At 37.6% G+C, this 19,974-nt stretch overlaps 1 protein-coding gene and 1 long non-coding RNA gene across 5 annotated transcripts in view; one reads left to right on the top strand and one right to left on the bottom strand.

Moving 5' to 3' along the window:
• LOC123394400 overlaps positions 1-19,974 on the bottom strand; it is a 90,595-nt gene that overhangs the window by 43,623 nt on the left and 26,998 nt on the right. The gene's annotated exons all lie outside the window — the stretch shown is intronic.
• CUNH3orf14 (chromosome unknown C3orf14 homolog) lies at positions 640-18,901 on the top strand. 4 transcript variants are annotated; one of them, XR_198412.2, is made up of 7 exons: positions 682-722; positions 1,371-1,481; positions 2,104-2,186; positions 3,590-3,713; positions 12,875-12,949; positions 14,889-15,294; positions 18,609-18,901. XR_198412.2 is itself a non-coding variant. In XM_004738291.3 (6 exons), the coding sequence occupies exons 3-6, from the start codon at positions 2,134-2,136 to the stop codon at positions 15,018-15,020; spliced, it is 384 nt and encodes a 127-aa protein (XP_004738348.1). In that variant the 5' UTR covers positions 640-722; positions 1,371-1,481; positions 2,104-2,133; the 3' UTR covers positions 15,021-17,415. The 4 variants fall into 4 exon arrangements, 3 of the variants coding, with proteins under 3 accessions (XP_004738348.1, XP_044944476.1, XP_004738349.1); XM_004738291.3 differs by lacking the exon at positions 18,609-18,901 and having other exon boundaries at positions 640-722; positions 14,889-17,415; XM_004738292.3 differs by lacking the exon at positions 18,609-18,901 and having other exon boundaries at positions 687-722; positions 2,107-2,186; positions 14,889-17,415.

The raw sequence follows: 19,974 nt of genomic DNA, 5'->3' as shown, positions 1-19,974 counted from the left end.
CTCACCAAGTTATTTCAAAGGGAAAAAAGGCTTAAGAACGCGCTTGACAGCACTAAGAGATTATTCCCAAGTGTGTAACCTGAGGGCTGTGGGAAATTTCCTCAAGGCTCTACTGACTGCAAGCTCCAACCTGAATAAACAGCCAACCTCATTTATTCCTCTGTCGAATGAGGACGATGGTACCTACATCACCAGGCGTTGTAGGGTAAGAGCTAAAATTCACCTAAACACGGCGACCCGCACACAAACCCCTCAAAACATCCACGATCAGTATTACTGTCCCTCGGGCAGACAGGGGCTCCACTCCTCTGCTTTACACCTGACGAACAGGGGGAAGCTCTCTGAAGCAAAGACCTTTTTTTACTGACTCTGCAGACCATTCAAAACACGCTGGAGTATTCTGAAGGATTTTCCCCCATTTCCCTACTCTGTGACATTCTAGCTTCCCTCTCTAAAACATATTCAGGTTTCATCTTAAAAAGCCTAAAAACGTTTGAGCTACCATCAAACGTTTTCGAAAGGCTCATAAGGACCGCTTCGGTAATCTCTTCCCTGAAGGCAGCGCCATCACCTTTCGCGCCAGAGGCCCGCCTTTTATAGCGCCGTGATCACGTCACCTCGTCGCGCGTGCGCAAAGACGGTGGCGTGACCACGCCCAGGCCTGAGACCCAGCGTCTGCACCGTAGCGGACGCCTTTATAGAAAAGGGCCGAGTGGGACTAGGTGAGTGAAGTCCCACAGCGTTACGGGCGGCCAGTGGGTGCCCTGACTGTCCGAGAACAGCGCAGGTGCTCGCAGGGCCGGTGGGGAGCATCTCGTTAAAGGGGGAAGAGCTGGGAGGAGGAGGAAAGGTCGTGAGTCCTCTGAGTATAAGCAGGAAGTTGGAGTGGTTGCCGGGTCAAGAACTCAGAGCCCGCGGATCTTCGGTTCGAAAGGCAGAATTTATCTTGGGGTTTGTCTGGAGTGCTGATGGCGGGCATTACGGAAAAGAAGTTACCGTGGACTAACTTTCCGAGATTTCCTTGACGCTGCATTCGAAAGGGGGAGGAAGGCGGCGACGATTGGTCGGTAGTGATCTTAGAGGATACGTGTCTGTAACTCGATCCTTGTGGCTGGCGGGCGAGTGCTGTCCTCGGTGCTGAACGCAAGACATTGGTTTCTTTAGAAGGAAACCCGTTGAAGGCAGGCAGTGTTTCTTTGCCTTTGGCTGGGATCACTGCTATATGCTTCCATGTATGTGCACTGAAGGAGCAGCTCAGTCTATCCACTCTGGACACTCAGAGATTAGCGACAGTGTGTAAATCATAAAATTTAGCAAACCCAGTGCTTCGCTCCAGGAAAAGAATATCATTCCTGTTTTTTCTCCCTTAGGACAGTCACCTTCAGCTATTGCACGCAACCAGATGATTCGCCTTCGTGCTCTGAGCCTTTAAAGCGCTTCACTTGATCTTTATCTGTATTGGTCCACGCCCTTCAGTCAAGGTGAGCTTGCTCATGTACCATTAAAATGGGCTTTCCTAAACTCCCCAAATGGGAGTCCTGAGCACCCAGGGTAAGGTGAAGAGACCAGTTGGGCTTTTCCCCACAGTTATACATGAAAAATACTTTCTTATTTGGAAAAGAGATGGTAGAACTGGGCAGTCTTCCAATAAAGGAAAGACCATGAGTTTCCAGTTGGTTCTTATAACTTGTTTGCCTTTCTATGTGTGTGTGCACATGCATAAGGGATGGTATTCCTGTGTTGAATTTTACAGAGTGGATTTTTTTTTCTTTCTGTTGATTCAATAAAATGTTTACTAGTCTTAGTACCAGCTGCTTGTTTGTTTTCAATTCAGATTAAGGTTAAAGTGTGAGGAAGTAAGAGGAGGAAATGTAAAATCTGTTGAGTTTACCTGATTCATGGTGATTTTGGATGCGTCTGGCATATAAAAAACTGTGCATCGTAAATAAAAATGGTTTTAAATGCATTCTTTCATTTTGTACATCATTATATCTCAATTTTTATTTTTCTCTTCTGAGAGAACCAATGGGTTGAGGTAATAAAACAATCAGCTGCTATGAAGCTGAGGACATTAAAGTAACTTTAAATATTTTTATTATTTAGCAGAAAGTTATAAGGCAGCTTTGATTAAACATGACCTCCTTGTTTGCTCAAGAAATTCACCTTTCTAAGAGACATGAAGAAATGTAAGTTTTTTTTAAAGGCTTATCTAAATTAATAAATTATACTGGCTTTGTTAGTGGAAATATTGTGTGCAGAAGATTTAGGAAGTCTGAAGGTATCATTTAAATTTTATGACACTTGAGAGATTTTGGTGTTCGGGAATGTCACTGTCTCTTAAGAATAACAAAGATTACAAGGTATAATTATGTTCTCTTCTTACAACTCTTACTATTATCTGGTTAAATTCACACTTCTCACCTTTCTAGTTTCCTTACTGATATATATAATGGACTTCTGTACACCTCTTACCCAGGGCAGGCTTCATGAGTATGTGACCTGTGTACTCACAGTTCCTGTACTTGGTTTAATGCTCTACTGTTGCTGTCTTGAAATTCCTAATAGTTTTTTAAAGGAGCCCCACATTTTCAGTTTGCATTAGGCCTTGCAAATTATATAAGCAGTCCTGCACTTATACTTGATAATAACCTTCTTTGCCTCTTTCTGTGGGCTCTCATGTTTTCCTTTAATTAATTACCAGGCCCTCTTCCTTGGCTTTCTAAGATCTTTCCCTTATCAAAATGTTGAAATAACTCAATTTTAATGCTACCCTCAAGAACAGCCCTCTGAAACATAGCATTTCTTAATAACCTCCATAACTATCTGGAGAGTAGTTAGACTGTTATATATATACACACCACATGTATTTTTTATCGTCTGACATTTTTTTAATCAATCATTTAAGAGGACCAAAAAACTTGTAAAATGAGCATTTGACCAATGAGAAATTTTTAAAATATATGTAACAAAGTAGCTTGAAAATTTACTTACAACTTTCTACATCTTTCTTCAATTACTGTTTCACCTTGTTGTGAGTATGCATACATACACACAGCCTCTCATTCATATATGGAACCATCATCTTTCTCTTGGAAAAAGAGGAAAAAAAATATTTTTATTGCTTCTTCAAACATATGGAAGTTTAGCGCAATTCTAAATGTGTAACATGAGATTCAGGGGTATTGAAGTGTTAAGCAGAAGGTTTCGTATAGCAAGTTATATCAATGTATGTGTGTGGGGAGGTATATATAAGTATGTGTACAAAGGGATATGTATTACAGTTTGCATTTTCACCAAAAATTAAAACATGTTTTTAACACTCTAAAATAATTGCAAAGACCATAGAGGCTTAAAAAACAGAAGCATGTAGTTACGACAGATATGTTGATGAAAATAAGAATGATTTTACCCAGATTTAAGACTGACTGGACTATCTAAGTTTTCCAGTGCCTTATTAATTGACATAGTAATTGGTTTTCAAAATAGGATGAACTTGAAGTGGGATATAATTAAATAAATGTTTTATGTTTGTCAAGCAAAAAAATGTACCCTTTAAAAAAAACTTTATATAATTTTTATTTTTTTCTAGAGTATCACAAAGATTAATGTTACTTCAACAAATGGACAATAAATTTATAGATGAAAACAAGGGAAAGGCATCTCAGATGCAAGCAGCTGAGACTGCTTTTAAAAGGAACCTCAGTCTTTTAATGGTAAGTTTCCATGACTTTGAGTATAGAGACTTTTTCCCCACCTTTGCAAAAAAAAAAAAAGATTTTAAGTGAATTTCATAATTTTGATGTATATTCTTTGTTTTAAGTAATAAATTAATGAAGCACTATCTAGTTTTTAAACCCATGTTAGTTGGATACATTGCATATGGATTCCTTTTTAAATGGGAAAAAAAAAGGAAGTTTGTTTAACCTAAGTGTTTTTAATCAACCAGAGGAACCAATGACCATAGAAGAAATTTAGAGGTCACCTTTGTGCAAGAAGTAATAAATACAAGATGTAGCTTTCCATCTTCCATTTTCTTTTATTTATAGGAAGATCCTAAAACCCCATGAACTACCTATAAGGTTTTTAGACCCAACTCAAAACTATTCAACATCATCAAAATAAGAAAAATTTGATTTTGCCCTACTAGGGCCACAGTCAGCACGTAGAATTCATATCTAAAATAACAGATTTCCCATATCTCTCTTGATAGTGATGGAGGAGGTGGTCAAAGTATGTGATTGCGCAGGGCCCCACCATTTGGCCAATGTGCCCATTTGGAGTAAAATCATATGTGTAACATTTTTGGCTGCTTGCTATACTTTGCTTCCAGAATTGTATGGCTTCATCCATAATTAAAACCCTAAAGTTTGCTTCCATTCAAGCTTCCAAGAGATCCTATGACTAAAACATTTGGGAGTAAGGCTATATTATTTAAGTTATAAAGCAGTGTTTTCAGTTTTTTATTGTTAAATATTTTCATCGATAGGCATGATATAGTTATCTTATGTAGTCACTAGAGGATAAAGGAAGAGGAAAATTCAGTTATCTTCTCAGCTTCTGGCAGTTTGATCCACAGTAATTTAAGTCACAGCCATAGTGCTACCAAAGCATTCTATGTTGCCATATGTCTTACTTGCCCAATGGTGTTTGCAATATTTATTTTTAAATGGAAATATATAGGATAATCTGGAATTTGCTGTGAAAAGTCAGAAAAACTAAATTAGAAGGCTTGATGGCTTGATCAGTATTTACCTGCAACAAGTACAGGTACTATTTGGATTTTTTCAAGTAGCTTCCTTTTAGTGAGCAAGTATTTGGTGAATGCCCAGAAGGGCCTTACTACTGAGCTAGTTCTGAGCAGAGAGTGGAGTTAACAAAATAATTCAGAGTTCTTTACATCAGCTAGCTAACAGGCTTAACTGATGACATAAGGTTATCACACACAACTTAAGAGACCTTAGTTAATTGAACATTAAGTTATAGGGAATCCTTAGCACTTTAGGAGTACGTATTAAAAAAAATCATCAAAAGCTAGAATATTCTAACAAGTCTAAGAGGGGAAACTAAGCTGGAGCTGTGTTTGAATAGGAAGAATGCAAGATATTCCATTGCATTCTTACAGAAGAACCATGACCAGAAGAATGAATGGCTGTGTTAGGTCCGTGGGACCCTGAGCTAACTAGCTTGTGAAGTCACGGGAAACAAGGTTGGATAGGTTTTGTGAGACTAACTGAAGAAGCTGAGAACTGATATGTAGGGATAATACGGTACTAAAAGTGTTTGAACAAATGAAAAATAGGGACTTATATAAGAAGCATATGGGTATTTAAGAAAGATTGATTTCCTATTTAGATGCAATGTAATTTGCAGAATGGAGAGATTAGATTTAAGGAGAATAGCTAAGAAATCATTGCCATATCTGGAAGGAAGATAATGAACCTAGTTTCATTGTCATTAGAAGGAAGTTTAGATGGTGTTTTAGCCCCCGATTATAAAAGTAATATATTCTTTTTAATTTTTAAAAAAAAATTTTTTTTAAATTTATTTGACAGACAGAGATCACAAGTAAGCAGAGAGCCTGATGTGGGGCTCAATCTTAAGACCCTGGGATCATGACCTGAGCCGAAGGCAGAGGCTTTACCCCACTGAGCCACCCAGTCGCCCCTAAAAGTAAAATATTCTTGCTGTAAAAAACTGGAAAGAGCCAAGAAGATGAAATGGCATACTTTCCAAATCATCCCACCCAGCTTGAAATTAATGTTTTTATACATTTCCCTTTAGTGTTTTAATAAGCATTTAACTGAGCTCTTATATTCCAGATACAGTGCTTGCTGTTAGACATGCAGTCTCTTCCCTGACTTTTTTTAAAAAATATTTTTGAATACTTGTATATGTAATTTTTTTTATCCTGCTTTCCCTCTTATTATTTTGTTTTAAACTCTGGAAATAATTTTTTTTAAATATTTTATTTATTTATTTGAGAGAGAGAGCATGAGAGGAGAGAAGGTCAGAGGGAGAAGCAGACTCCCCGTGTAGCTGGGAGCCCAATGTAGGACTCCATCCTGAGACTCCGGGATCATGACCTGAGCCAAAGGCAGCCACTTAACCAACTGAGCCACCTAGGTGTCCTAACTCTGGAAATAATTTTAAGGGCTCTACCATAGAGGTTATCATGAAAGTGACCTAAATAGGACTTAATCACAGAATTTTCAGGTGGGAGAAACTGTAAAAAGCACAAGATTATATTTTCACTTAAGGCTTTAATTTTTTTTTTTTTTTTAGCATAAAAACTATTTTTTTCAAAGATTTAGAAAGGGTAAAAGTGGACCTGCTTTGGCCAAAGGCCCATCCTTGCCTGCTCTACTGTGGCTCTAAGGAATAGTGAAAACCACTGACCTGCACTGATCTCCTAATTTAGAGAGGAAGAACATGAAATAACTACTCCGAATACCCACTCCCTGTCAAGAACAGGTTCAGTTACATCAGGATATATACTTCAAGGGTGCCTGGGTAGCTCAGTGGGTTAAGCCTCTGCCTTCGGCACAGGTCATGATCTCAGGATCCTAGGATGGAGCCCTGCATCAGGCTCTCTGCTCAGTTGGGAGCCTCCTTCTCCCTCTCTCTCTGCCTGCTTTTCTGCCTACTTGTGATCTCTCTGACAAATAAGTAAATAAAATCTTAAAAAAAAAAAAAAGGATATGTACTTCAGTACAGAATACATTTGAAAAATGGTTCCACTGAAACTTGAAAACATTCCTCTAAAGATAATAACAAAATAAGGATAAGCTCTATTACCATCCATTATTTGACCTTATTTAGATGCTTTGACCAATATAAGAAACGTTAACATAGAGTGAGCTTTAATTTTTAGAAAGTACGATATAACCCTAGTATTTTTAATTGATAAAGCTATGTACTTAGAAAAGCCAAAGCTGTTTAAAAACTAGTGTATTGTGAGTTGAGTAAAATTAACAGATACAACATAACCATTCAATCCTATATATACAAATGGAAAATATGAAATGACATTTATATTACAATGAAATTATAAAAACACTTGGGAATACTTTTAACAAGGGATATGCATGATTGGTATAAAAATAATTCTTACATTTCAATGGGAGATTTAAAATTTAAATGGAGACATAGGCCTTAATCCTGATGGGGAAACAATTTTTTTTTTTTTAAATCAGGAGTCATAGTGTTATTTTTAGATTTAAAAATAAACCCACCAAAATCTGCATCGAACCCAACAAAATTTCTCTAAATGTATTTGGAAAAAATAAAAGAATGATTTAAAAATGGGAACAATAACAAAAAGACTAATCCCAAAGGTCCAAGCATAAAAGTAAAACAATGGACATGAATTTAAGTAGTGAAGAAATTCACATTGAGGGTTTAGTCAATGAAATATCACAAATGATAATGGATTGTTAGTTTCTGCTAGTTTCCCTCTTATGAGTAAAATAAGTTGTGTCTTCCTTTTAAAAACAAACATGATTGGTACAGATTTGGAAGAGAAAGATAATTTTGTTTCTATAAATACTTCCATGATGTAAACAGTCATCTCTTCGACCTCTTTCCCCACCCCACCCTCCACCAACAAAATTCAGTTTAACCCAAAAGGGCAATTTTGAGGTAGCGAGCATCACCTCATGGAGGTTGGACCAACATTCCAGGGTGAGAAAGAATGGGAGCAGCAGATTAGACATACGACAAGTGCTTCCCTTAAGGTAGGTCCTAGAGGTCTTCTTGGGGCAGCTGGCAGTTACAGCCTTCAACAAACTGCACTCCCCCCCTCCACGGCCAGTGGCTTAGAGGACACAGTCTCTCCTCCTTCCTCCTCACACTTCTCCTCTTCTCCAATTCAATGAAGAGCAAGTTTGACAAATGTTTAAGTGTTCCTTGTACCAATGATCCTGTATCTCGTGCTTTAGGATCTTCTTTTTTCAATCCTAGAAACTGCCCCTTCAGCTAATTAAAAGATTAAACCCAGTCTAGCTTTGGCTGGCTTCACTATATATACTTATAGGAAGATAGATATTAGGGTTAGGAGGAAAGGACAGGTCTAGACAAGAGGAAAGAAAGAAATCTCAGTAAATGAGTTTGTGCTCATAGTTGATCTTTCCTAATCACAAGTCAACTCCTTTACAGAGGCTGCTGAATCCTGTCATGGCGTAATATTTATACCACCATCCATACCAGAAACTTGTTTTTTAATTGTTACATAATATTTCAAACCTATGTATAAAAGGGAATAGAAGATTATATTTTCAAAACACAGCCAATTTTGTTTCATCTACACTCGTCACCTTCATGTCCTACCCCTCAAATTATGTTGAAGCTAATCTTCAGACATCATATTGTTTCATTTGTAAATATCACGTCTTTTTCATCAGTAATTATCACTCAAAGATAAGGGCTATTTTAAGTACAATTACGATACCATGATCCATCTAAGAAATTAACAACAATTCCTCAAATATTCAGTCAGGATTCAGATGTCTCTGATTAAAGTATTTTTACATTTGTTTGAATCTGGATCCAAATAAAGTCTAGTACGTAACTGACTGATAGGTCTCTCAAATCTCTAAAAGTTCCCTCTGCCTTTATTTTTTTTAACCCACTTTTATTTGTTGAAGGAACTGCCTCATTTCTCCTATAGTTTCCCAAATTCTGCATACTGCTAATTATATTGCTGAGGTATCACTTAGTAAGTTCCTCTGTTCCCTGTAATTCCCATAAACTGACAGAAGTTATGTTATGCTACAGGAAGATAATGCAAATAATTTTAAATTTTCTAATAATGACTTTTTAAGCTTTTATCTATTTAAGTAATCTCTACACCCAAAACGGACTCAAACTCATAACCCTAAGATCAAGCATCCCCTGATCTTCCCCACTGAGCCAACCAGGCACCACTCTAGTAACCACTTTTAATAAAGTTAAAAGGCACAGATTAAAGGAAATGTATTAATTTCATATTTCAAATGTAACTGATATTGGAAGTTAGTAAATATTTTATGGGTTTTTTTTTTTCCTCATTGAGCCTTCAAAATTCAGTGTGTAGTTTCCATTTACAATGCTTCTTAATTCGGGCTTGTCACATTTCAAGTGCTCCGCAGCCACAGAGCCTAATGGATTAAAAGAGCAGATCTAGAGGCCTGATCAGATTCAGGGTCGATGTTTTGGGGAAGAACACTTCATAATGCCTGGCTATCTCTCTTTCTGAAATGTTAGCAGTCACCGATGATCATGATCTGTTCACTAAGGGTTGCAAAGTGATACTCAAATTCAAAGATAAATGTCCCCTCATCAATTATTGGGTTATACTGCAGTACACTTCATATAGGAAAAAATATATAAGTTCTTGTTTCTTTCTCTGTACTTAGTTTTCAAAAATAGATTGGTTCTCTAATATCCTCCAAAAGTGACCAATTAGATGTTGATGCCCTTAAATACCTCTGTGATTTGAAAGGTCTGGACCCTCTTCAATTTGTATTCCCAGTGATGCTCAAATTATCCCATTTTTACCAAGGGAGAACCTCCAAGTTATCTCCTGAATGCCTTTGACGTGATCTTAACAGTCTTTGATAGTTTTCTTTCTTTCTACTCTGGCATCTTCCAGGCCATCATTTGCCGCTTAGACCTGGAACTGACCATTGCTCCAAGGAGCCCTGGATCCTTTTGATGAGAATACATGTTTAGAGCCCTTCATCTGGGCTCTAGGGATGTTTATTATAACTTTTTTTAAAAGATAAAATTCATCAAGAGCTCATACCAATAATTCCATTTTGATTACATGATTGTAAGACTTTTAACTTAAAATCCATCTTTTACCTCTTTTTTCCCCCTCAAACCAAAAACCTCAGTTCCTAAATAATTTTCCAGTACCAGCATAACTACTCATTTACTTTAACCCATAATGTAGACAGCACTACCAGCAACATTATGATTACTGAGTACAGTTTTCAGTCAGACACTTTTCACTATCCTTTTTGTTCGTGGGGCATATCTCATTCCAGATGCTCAGTCAAAATACTGTGTTCTAAGACCACCTGAGGTACTTTTTCTTAATGTGGTTATGCCACCAACTAGATGACAGATTCTTTCTTTCCTTTTGTTTTCAATTTTTAGGGACTGGCTTTTTCATTTGTTCTATAATTGTATATGTTTTTAAATGATCTAGTGGCAGATCTATAAGGCAAGATACCAAGGTCTGGACAGGTGAGTCTAGCCTCTCTTCATCTGCTTTTTTTTTTTTTTTTTTTTGCTTTTCTCCCCCTATCCCCTTGGGTACTTTTTTTTTTAAAGTTTTTTATTTATGCACAGGAGACTGTTGACACCTTAGTCATTTATTTACATAATGAATATTTAAGTGTTTAGTACATACCCTGCACTTTGTTAGATTCTCGGATGCTGAAAGGTTGAATGAGGCACAGTCCGTACCTTCTGGCAGCATATAGTCAAACAGAAGGTTCTTAATTGGAAGTAATGGGCTATAACTTGCTACAGAAGGCAGAGATTTTTCAATCAGGCTAAGGAATTCATACTTTATCCTCTGTGTAGTGGGTCTCTATTTTTTTTTTAATCTGTGTAAAGACATATTTAAAGTAGTAATTTTAGCAAAACTAATCAATTCCATATGTGGTTAAAGTAAAATGAGAGATGGTCCAAATACATATTTGTTGAACAAGTAAGTGTGATAATAAGATCACAGCACTGAAAATGGCATGGACAGGCTAGGGGAGACATCCTACAGGAGTCATCTATGGACCTTTGAATTTTTAAATGTCAGGGAATAAGAACAGTCAAAGGTAGAAGATACAGCATAGGTATCTGCAGGAGTAGAACTCCCACTATAGTACATTCAGTACACTAAGTAGGATTAAGGGGAGTTTGGTTTCATCAGGTTGAGAAATAAGGGCTGGGAAGAAAAGTTATCCATCCCTCTATATTAATAGTTGAAGCTAGATAAGAGACAGTCTTGGAGAGAGAAAAAGCAAAAAGAGGAGGACAGATGTCACAAATCTTAGAAAGCCCACACTTAGGATTAAGAAGAGAAAAAGGCGCCAACTTAGGAGAAAGAGAAGTAGGAGTCAGAGAGGTAAGCAAAACATCTAAGAAAGTAAAAATCTCACTTACAAAAGAAGTTCTCTGGAGAGGTGATAATCCCTTGTCGACAGGCTGCAGAGATGACACTGAAGTTACTAACCATAGGCCTGTTTTACCAGGTCACAGATCCCTGCTCATATCTACTCTTCCACTGCAGATCTGCTCTTCTAGGAGAGCCAATATCCTTATTTCCTGGTCTTTAAGAGAAGTGTTTATCATCTTGTCTACAGGTGCTAGTGGCACCTAAGTCTACCACCAACCATAAATTTACAATTGTTCTTATAATGGGGCCAGTGGAGTTGTGAGTCTATTGTTTGTTTGATTTATGAAAGTAAAAAATAATTTTCCCAGGATGTTGTAAAAATCTCCCTGCAATCACAGAAGAGTTAATCTTCAGTGTCAGTTGTAATGTTGGCATCAGAAGCACTTTAGTGTGCGTCTTGGCCCTGAACTTCTGGTAGGGAAGAGACGTGGCTAATAAGATGGGCTTTTTATCCCTAAATTGATGGTTTTCCCCTTCAAATCACCTTCTTCGAGACAGCAGGTGCATTAATGGTTGTGCAACTTTGGGGAGTCCCTTTAGGGAATTTCCTGTTTTTCCCTTTTACATTTCACACCCATTCCTTGCTCCCGCCACTGCCATCTGCTCGCTCTTTTCTCCTGTTCAGCATTGGATTCTTCACACCCCACTCCCACGTCCTTTTCCATCTCTCTCCGTCTGTCCAACAGCCCTGTACTTAGATTGCTCCAATGCTTGTACATGGATCAGAGAACTTTCTCTTTTCGATCAACTCACTGATCTCACAGGAGAGACAAAATTGACACGGCCTACAGCCAAGGCCTCTGTGAACTTGACAAACATAAGCAAGCACAAGACAACACAGGTGCCAATTTGGGGAGCATGAAATAGAGCTCAGTGTTTCACTGACAACGTGGGAGAGTCCTACATTTCTGGGCTGTACTTCATCCACATATCAAGGTTACATCTTCACCCGGGTCTGCGTTAAATGTAATTGCCCCTGCGCTTCTGCAACCGCAAGAGAAAACGCACACACCCACATGTCACACGACAGATTAAAGCACAGGGCTTACATGTCATCAGCTGAATGATGTACGACACAGCCATAAAGCTGGCCAATGAGAATGCCCCAGAAATCGAGTCCTAAGTACCCAGAATCTTCTGAAAAGACTCTTGTTGCAAAGTACTGAGGTACCTCATTGACTTTCTTTCGAATACGTGGAGGATTTGCATAAGTATAAAATTAAAAAACAGAATACTGAACAAATGAAATGTGTGACCTTACTATACCATTTGCATGATCTGGACTAGAACTCTCCACTTGAAAGGTTAGCTCAGTGTGGGGCTGACTCTATGACTGTTTTTGGTACCTGAATATTGGACCGTTTTATCCATCTGGCTGTTTTTAATGGTTTTAGAGCTATGTTAGTGTCCTGAGCAGTTTTGGAAGAAAGTCCTTTTTGCCAGAATTACTGGCATTTACTATTTTAAATGAAAAGGAAGACCTTGAAAGTCCCACCCCCGACACTTCTTATTTTAAAACAAGAAATGCTGCTTTTTCTATTTGAAACTGGTTGATTAAGTAATGATCAGTCCTCCTACTGCAGTGACCTTCCTTCAGTTCAGACGGTTTATCCAGAGAAGAGTTGACATTTGGGGTACAGACATTGCTATTACAGGTGCCATTTGTATGTGTTACATAAATACATTTTGTTTCTTAAACACTGACACCTATTATAGGATATAGAAGCCGCAGAAAAGTCTCTGCAGACCCGGATTCACCCAATTCCATCACCAGAGGTGGTTTCTCTTGAGGTGAGAATCTTAAAGAACAAAAGTATAGAAAGAGACCCCATTCTGTTAGTAGTGCATTATAAATTAACTGGGGTTAGATGTGTGCATTTCCCAGATTTATTTATTCCATAAAATAAGATGTGTCTGATTGCTCCTTACATGTCCACAGTGCTGTGCTTTGTACACAGTAAGGAACTGATAAGTATTTTGATTTTTAAAGATTTATCAAGTGACAATTTTATAAAGATCCTATATCTTTTCATCTAGAAACACCTATCCTGTTAAACCGTAACAGACAGTAGACAGCATGCACTAAATCCTAAGATGACAGCATGCCTAACCAAAGTGCTTTTCCTGTTGGCTAATGTTAGCAGTTCAGTCCTTTCACCAAATTTCAACCAAAGCTATTTAAATGCATATTATCATGCAGTATAGTGTGGCTTTTGTCTGTTTTATTTTGCTCAGTTCAAGAACAGATTGGGAAGACTGTTGGCAAAAATAAACCCTATTTGGTATATGAATATATCTGTGATGAAAGGAAATTTACTACATATAGAATAGTTTAATTTTATATTCCTAATGACCTTTTTCAAATACAGTTTTGCTTGCTGCCTAAGCAGGGAAGTGAATAGACTCAAAATTAAAGGCTGAGAATTTGCCCTTCAATTTTCTGTGTCATCTAGAGTAATAAGAAAAGGCAGTGATCAAAAACAGAAAGAGCTGTGGTACAAAGTTGTGCCTTGGGCATGTCTTTTCTGTTGTTGAATTCTCCAATACCTTACTCTGGCCTATACGGGGCCCCCACAATAGGGGTTCATCCAGCCGTGAATGGTGGAGAAACTCCCGACCACAGGCCCTGGTTGGTATTTTCCTTAGCTAGTCTTGCACAACAGGACGACCTCCATTTTAAGTGTGTCTGGCTATTTCTCAGACCACATGCACAGAGGGGTGGATATGCAAAACTGCTCATAATTTCAACTTTCAGAACTCCTATGCCTTGTTAATGTGCAGAGTGAATCACTATGTGTTCTTAATGCTAAGTAATTCTTCGGCTTAATTCCCCAAAATAAGATTGATAGTGATGATCCCATCCAAAATGCCCTCCCATGATACAGAGCTTTTGGCAGTATACTTTTCTTTGGCCCCCTCAGGGCAGTCACCCAAGAACCATCAAAGCTTGTAGATATTATATGGTGATCTTGCCTGAGCTTTCATAGCTTATAGACTTGCTATATTCAGGCCAATAATACAGTGTCTCAACTTCCAAGTTACTGGAATTAAAAATGGTTACATGATATTGGTATTATTTTTCTCAGGATACAAAAAGAAAAAGAAAGGAAGGAAGGAAGAAACTGGGAAGAAATTACAGTTTACCATATCGAGTACTCTTCTTAAAGATACAGTGGATGAATATTTTAAGTGTTTTCCCCCATACAATTAAGGAGTCAATTCACCTGAGTCCTGTGCTATAACACACTAGTTATGTTTTAGCTCCTGATCTCACCCCAGGTGAAATCTTTTTATGTTAGTTATAAAGCAGTTGTTCATGTCTAGTAATTTCATTGTAATATTTTTAGTATGGGTAATCATTTGGTATGGGATTTGGAAGAGTAAACAAAAACATTTAATGATTGTAGCCATAAATTATACCACTGGTAATAATCACACGGTTGGCCACAAGAGGGCGTGTAAAATCACAATAAAATCCCCAAACCTGTAATTCTGCCAGGCTCCGGTTTTACTGAGAAATTTGAAAATTAACACTAGTAAGTAGCCAGATTTCTTTCTAAAATTAACATAAAATATTCTCTAGAGGAAGTGCATTCTACGTATATGTGTGTATGTGTGTGTGTGTACACGCACACACACACTTCAGTGAATAAACATTTAGACTATTATGAAGAGCCAAGTTCAATTGCTTGATATGCTTTTTTACTTTTGGATGTTGTTTTTTTTCCAGACTCTTTACTGGGCATCAGTAGAAGAATATATTCCCAAATGGGAACAGTTTCTTTTAGGAAGAGCACCATATCCTATCGGTGTTGAAAATGAAAATGAAGCAGAAAATACCGTTCAGAATGAGGCACAGTGATAACTACTTCACATACTCTTTTCAAAGAAAAAAAAAAACCTTTTTAGTACAGCTGAGTATTAAAGAATACGCAGGTCATTTCGGGTGCCTTAGGAATCGAATATGTTCATATTGTCCCGTTACCTCCTCGATGACATGAAGATAAGAGAATCAGCTGACAAATCTCAGGTTCTATCACTTTGAGACCTACTCTTACTTCAGAGTCATGAATTTGCTTTCTGCCAAACCCATGGAAGTGTTAAGAGCTAATACTGAAAGCTGGACTGTTTATTAAGTAAGTTGCTAAGTAAGTGTTACATGTGTCCTTCTTTTAAAAAAAAAAAATCATTTATAATCATTCTCATCTAAACAATGAATACTTGTTCTGACTTTACATTTTCTAGAATCATTTTGGCTTTTTTATTATGGGGATTGGGTTCAGCACAGAATCCAAGTGGCTGTTGGCCATTACAGTTTCCTTTAACAAATGGAAAAAATAGAGGCACTGAACTGCTTCAATATAGTATGTTAGACAATGGATTTATAGGATTTTGTCCCTTATAGATAATCAAACCTCTGAAGGTTCCGGAGGAAAGAACTAAACTACAAAGCATTTGAGAAGTAGCCAGTTTCAGCGGGGCTCAGACTTGGTTCAGAAAAAGGTCACCTATTAGAGCTGGAAATGGTATTGGATTTTGACTTAGTTAGTTAAGGACTACCAACTCTGTGAATGCAAGTAACTCCCCTCATCTTTTCATCGTTAAACTTGCCCTTCCCTCTCCTTTGTTTTCTTTATTTCCTAAACAACTGTCAGAAAGCTTTGCGGCTCCCCAGTCCTCCACTGCTAGAGTGCTCGAAAATTTTTTTTAATTTTTCTGACTATAGACGCAGCTCCTGCTAGTAAGGGGAGTCTATGCTCATTACAATTCAAGAGTATAAAAATTTCAAACTGGTGTGTGTTTTTACATGAAGACAGTAGGACAAGCTTTAAACAAACAAACAAACAAAACCTATACTGAAACGTCCATTGTGCTGATCAGTTCCTTTAAACTACCATCTTGGAAATATCCTGTTGAGTGGGTGTTGGTGTGGGTAACAATAATGTTGTTTTCATAATATGCGCTGGCAGATTAGCACACTTCTCTAGTGTTAACAGTTGTAATTAAGGAATAAACAGCACAGAGTGTCAGTCCGATGACAATTTCATCTATAGTGTCACAATACAAAATGTCACAAAATATTAGAACTGTTATATAACTATAAAAAGTATCGGCTTAAAAGCTGAAAGCCTTTAAAAAAGAGAGAGAGAGAGAGAAAGGAAGAAAAAAGAAAACTGGCATAGAGACCAGAACAATTTATACCTTCTCAAGAATGTTCTGACATGAAAATAAATTGATAATTTTTTTTTTCCTGTTACATCACAGTTTGGTTTCTAGCCATCCAGTTGATTTAGCAGGAGAATACAGGGCTTTTTAGCAGCTTTGAATTGGTAAACAGATTTAGATGTAGTAGAAAGGAACATGAGGAATTTTTTTTTTTTTAACATCCAATCTTTCCCAGCATATGCACATAAGAAGGTGAATGAAGCGATGTGAAACTTATTTCTCTTTAGTCAAGTGAAAAAAAGGCTAAACATTTGTTGAGATGGTAAAATATTGTGTCAAGCAAGTAGGCACATTCCAAAATTAAACAGTGGTTGATACGTTAACATCCTCAAATATTTGAGTGCACACTTCCTTTGAGTTCTGTAAATTAAATCACCAGTAGATTAGATTAAAATACAAAATGAATAGCAATTTAACCATCTCAGAAAAGGTGGGTTTTTTTCCTCCCCTAAATTGACTAACTTGCTAAATAGTTTCTAAAAAAGAGCATACATTTAATATACCCTGGGTTACGACTTAGGGCAGAAGCGATGTTACTTCTAGGTTTTAGCTGTACTGTATCCCTGTTACTAGTGAATACCTCAAAAACTCCCACATGTGACTTTATTCCTGGCCCCCACATAGCTTCCCCCCCTTCCCTCCTTGTAGACTGTAACAGATTGCACCACATGGTGTATGTTTAAAAAAAAATTTCCATAGGGACCTAGATACCCCATTAAAGGGCTTTATATTCTTTGAGGCAAATTAGCTTTACATAGGAATTTCCAACTATTGTTTTCTGTAAGGAGGGAAGAAATACCATAGATCATGTATATTTTGTATGGCTCTTAGAAGAAATCAGACAAGGAAAAAGAAAGGTCATCTACTCATACTACCTCCCTGTCCCCCACTCCACCCCACCAATTCAGTACCTTTACCATATGCTACATTGTACCTCCTAGTCATGAAAACTATGAATTTGTTTTTGCTTGTTTTTTTTTTAATAATAACAAGATTTTCAAAATAAAGTTCATTTCAAGATTTTCTTTAAACAGCCTTCCTTGGATTATTGCAAATGTGTAAATATTCAAAGCTCATTTTATGCTGGAATACTTTTAGTACATGAAATTATTAAACTATAAAATATTGAGGTCAGAAGGAGCTGCCGTTTTTTTCCAAACTTCAAAAAATAAATTTTACTAGGAAAAAGCCCAATACTCTAGAAACCAGACATCTGGTCTTTCCTGGGTGTTGGGAGCAGTGTGAATGAAAATGAGGTCAAATGGACAGTTTTTCCTTTGCATTACATACAAGGTGTTTTCACTTGTCAACTGAAGACCGAGAGGGCTGTAATAATCTTTACCTTTCTTCACAATTTGGTGGTCTTTGCCTCATCCCCCTTTTCCATCAAAAAAAAAAAAAAAAGAGAGCGAGAAAGAGAGAGATGGGTATGTGGCTGTATTTTTGAATCAAAATTAAGCTTACCTGGGATTATTCTGTCACTTCTAAAATAACCTGAGACAAGCCTGGGGGTGGAGGTGGGGGGTTTGAAAAACCAGGGTTAGCAATCACAAAAAGAAGGCCCTGTCAGGTATTAGAGTATAAAATTTAGTGCACAAGGCCATGAGTTTGGTTAATCCACAAAATATATTCTTTTCTTTCCTTATTCTATTAGTCTTTATTACTCTAAACCAATTCACATTTTATATTTAAAATAGACTTTGAAAAAAGTCTTAAATCTTTCTGATGAGTTTCTACCCTCCCTGTTTCAAGAACTGCCCAACCATAATAGCTACATGGCTTGAAAACACTTTTCAACAGTCTGGCTGGCCTCTTTCACTTTAATTAGGATTCTAAGTTGTTTTTTTTTTTTTAAGTGTTTCTGACTAAAACTTTACTCTTCAGAGAAGGTACTAACTAGATAGTGAGTTCCAATGCAAGAAAAAGAGGAAAAGCAAGCAAGCAAGCTGCAGAAAATATGGAGAAGGGAAAAAGAAATTACTTTGAGAAAGCTTTAAGTTGAAGCAGGAAGTGCCCTCCCCACCTTCTCGTGGTGTTTTTATTTGTTTCTCTTATAATTTAGAAGTTAATTTGTCTACATAGGAAATTTAATTCCCTACTGCTAATAAAAGAACGTTTTGAGTTTTCTGGGACAAACACAGGGACGTGTCAAACTTCAGCAATTAAGGAGAGGATTGATATGTGGATTTGACACCTGGCATTGTGATCTCCTTTTTCTAACTAGAACTGACATTATATCCTTACCTAAATCCAAGACAAGGAAAAGGACGCCAACAAAGACAGAGGCTAAAAAATACTTCCGGACATCACCTTACCTCTCAAGAGTCAAGTTTCCTTGCTTAACAAGAGAAAAAGGACCCGGTTCCCTACTTACAATAATGTTGCAAAGTTCCTGCTATTTTAAAACCTCTAATTTGTATCTCAGAGACAGAGCCTGAGACTGCAAAAGCAGTATCTCTACTGACTAGCACGAATCAATAAATAGTTGCTCGGAACAGAAACGGCGGCGTGTTCTCATTTAAGAAAGGGATGATTTGGGGGCGCCTGGGTGGCTCAGTGGGTTAAGCCTCTGCCTTCGGCTCAGGTCATGGTCCCAGGGTCCTGGGATCGAGCCCCACATCGGGCTCTCTGCTGAGCAGGGATCCTGCTCCCCCCCCCTCCCCTCTGCTTGCCTCTCCGCCTACTTGTGATCTCTCTCTGTTAAATAAATTTAAAAAAAAAAAAAAGGAAAAGAAAGGGATGATTTAGCTTGTTTCTATGTTTTTGATGATAGATCATTTAACCTTCACTGTTAGGGTCAAATGATTTTTTGTTATTCCTTCGTAAGTCGGGGTTATCATTGTACAAGGGTCTCTGATGTTCTGCATGTTATCACTTTGGGGACACTATAGTCAAATTAGAGGGGGATAAAATTCGATGTATATAATTTCTCTAATCCATCTCTATCTTCTTTCCTTTCCCAATACAGCATAATCCTTCTCCGTACCTTGTTTCCAACCATTTATAAGGTCTATATAACACAGACATTTTGTACTAGAATGCTCTACCCCAGGAAAACCAGTAACACTGAGATGTTCAAAAGAAGCTAAATGTAGAACCTTTTAAAATGCTATCCAGGAAAACATAAAGCTGGGTAACATGTAAGCACCATTCATTCATGCCTTCAACAGATCTTACTGATTGCCCACTGTGTAGCATTCACAGTTCTAAACACCGGAAGTATAGCAGGACATAAAATTGCCCCTCAAATCCATGTCCTCCTGGAATTTACACTGCGGAGAGGGTGGAAGGTGGAGAGGTTTTTTTTTTTTTTTTTTTTAAAGATTTTATTTATTTGACAGAGATCACAGAGAGGCAGGCAGAGAGAGAGAGAGAGAGAGAGAGGGAAGCAGGCTTCCTGCGGAGCAGGGAGCCTGATGCGGGGCTCGATCCCAGGACCCTGAGATCATGACCCGAGCCAAAGGCAGCAGCCCAAACCACTGAGCCACCCAGGTGCCCCATGGAGAGGTTTGAAGTTGGATTAAAACAAACAAGTAATACATAATATATTAGATGGTAATAAGATCTAATATAGTATGAACATATAAAAT

This window comes from Mustela putorius, unplaced genomic scaffold (assembly GCF_011764305.1).
Source record: "Mustela putorius furo isolate JIRA1106 unplaced genomic scaffold, ASM1176430v1.1 tig00000095_pilon_pilon_pilon, whole genome shotgun sequence".
Classification (NCBI taxonomy): Eukaryota; Metazoa; Chordata; class Mammalia; order Carnivora; family Mustelidae; genus Mustela; species Mustela putorius.
Note: the sequence above shows the minus strand (reverse complement) of the source record. Positions and strands in the feature narration are given on the sequence as shown.

Excerpts from the sequence above, each read along its gene's own strand:
- CUNH3orf14 (XM_004738291.3), top strand. The coding sequence starts at position 2,134 with ATGACCTCCTTGTTTGCTCAAGAAATTCACCTTTCTAAGAGACATGAA. Across the intron at positions 2,187-3,589 it reads TCTAAGAGACATGAAGAAAT|AGTATCACAAAGATTAATGT; the intron begins GTAAGTTTTTTT and ends ATTTTTTTCTAG. Across the intron at positions 12,950-14,888 it reads CAGAGGTGGTTTCTCTTGAG|ACTCTTTACTGGGCATCAGT; the intron begins GTGAGAATCTTA and ends TTTTTTTTCCAG.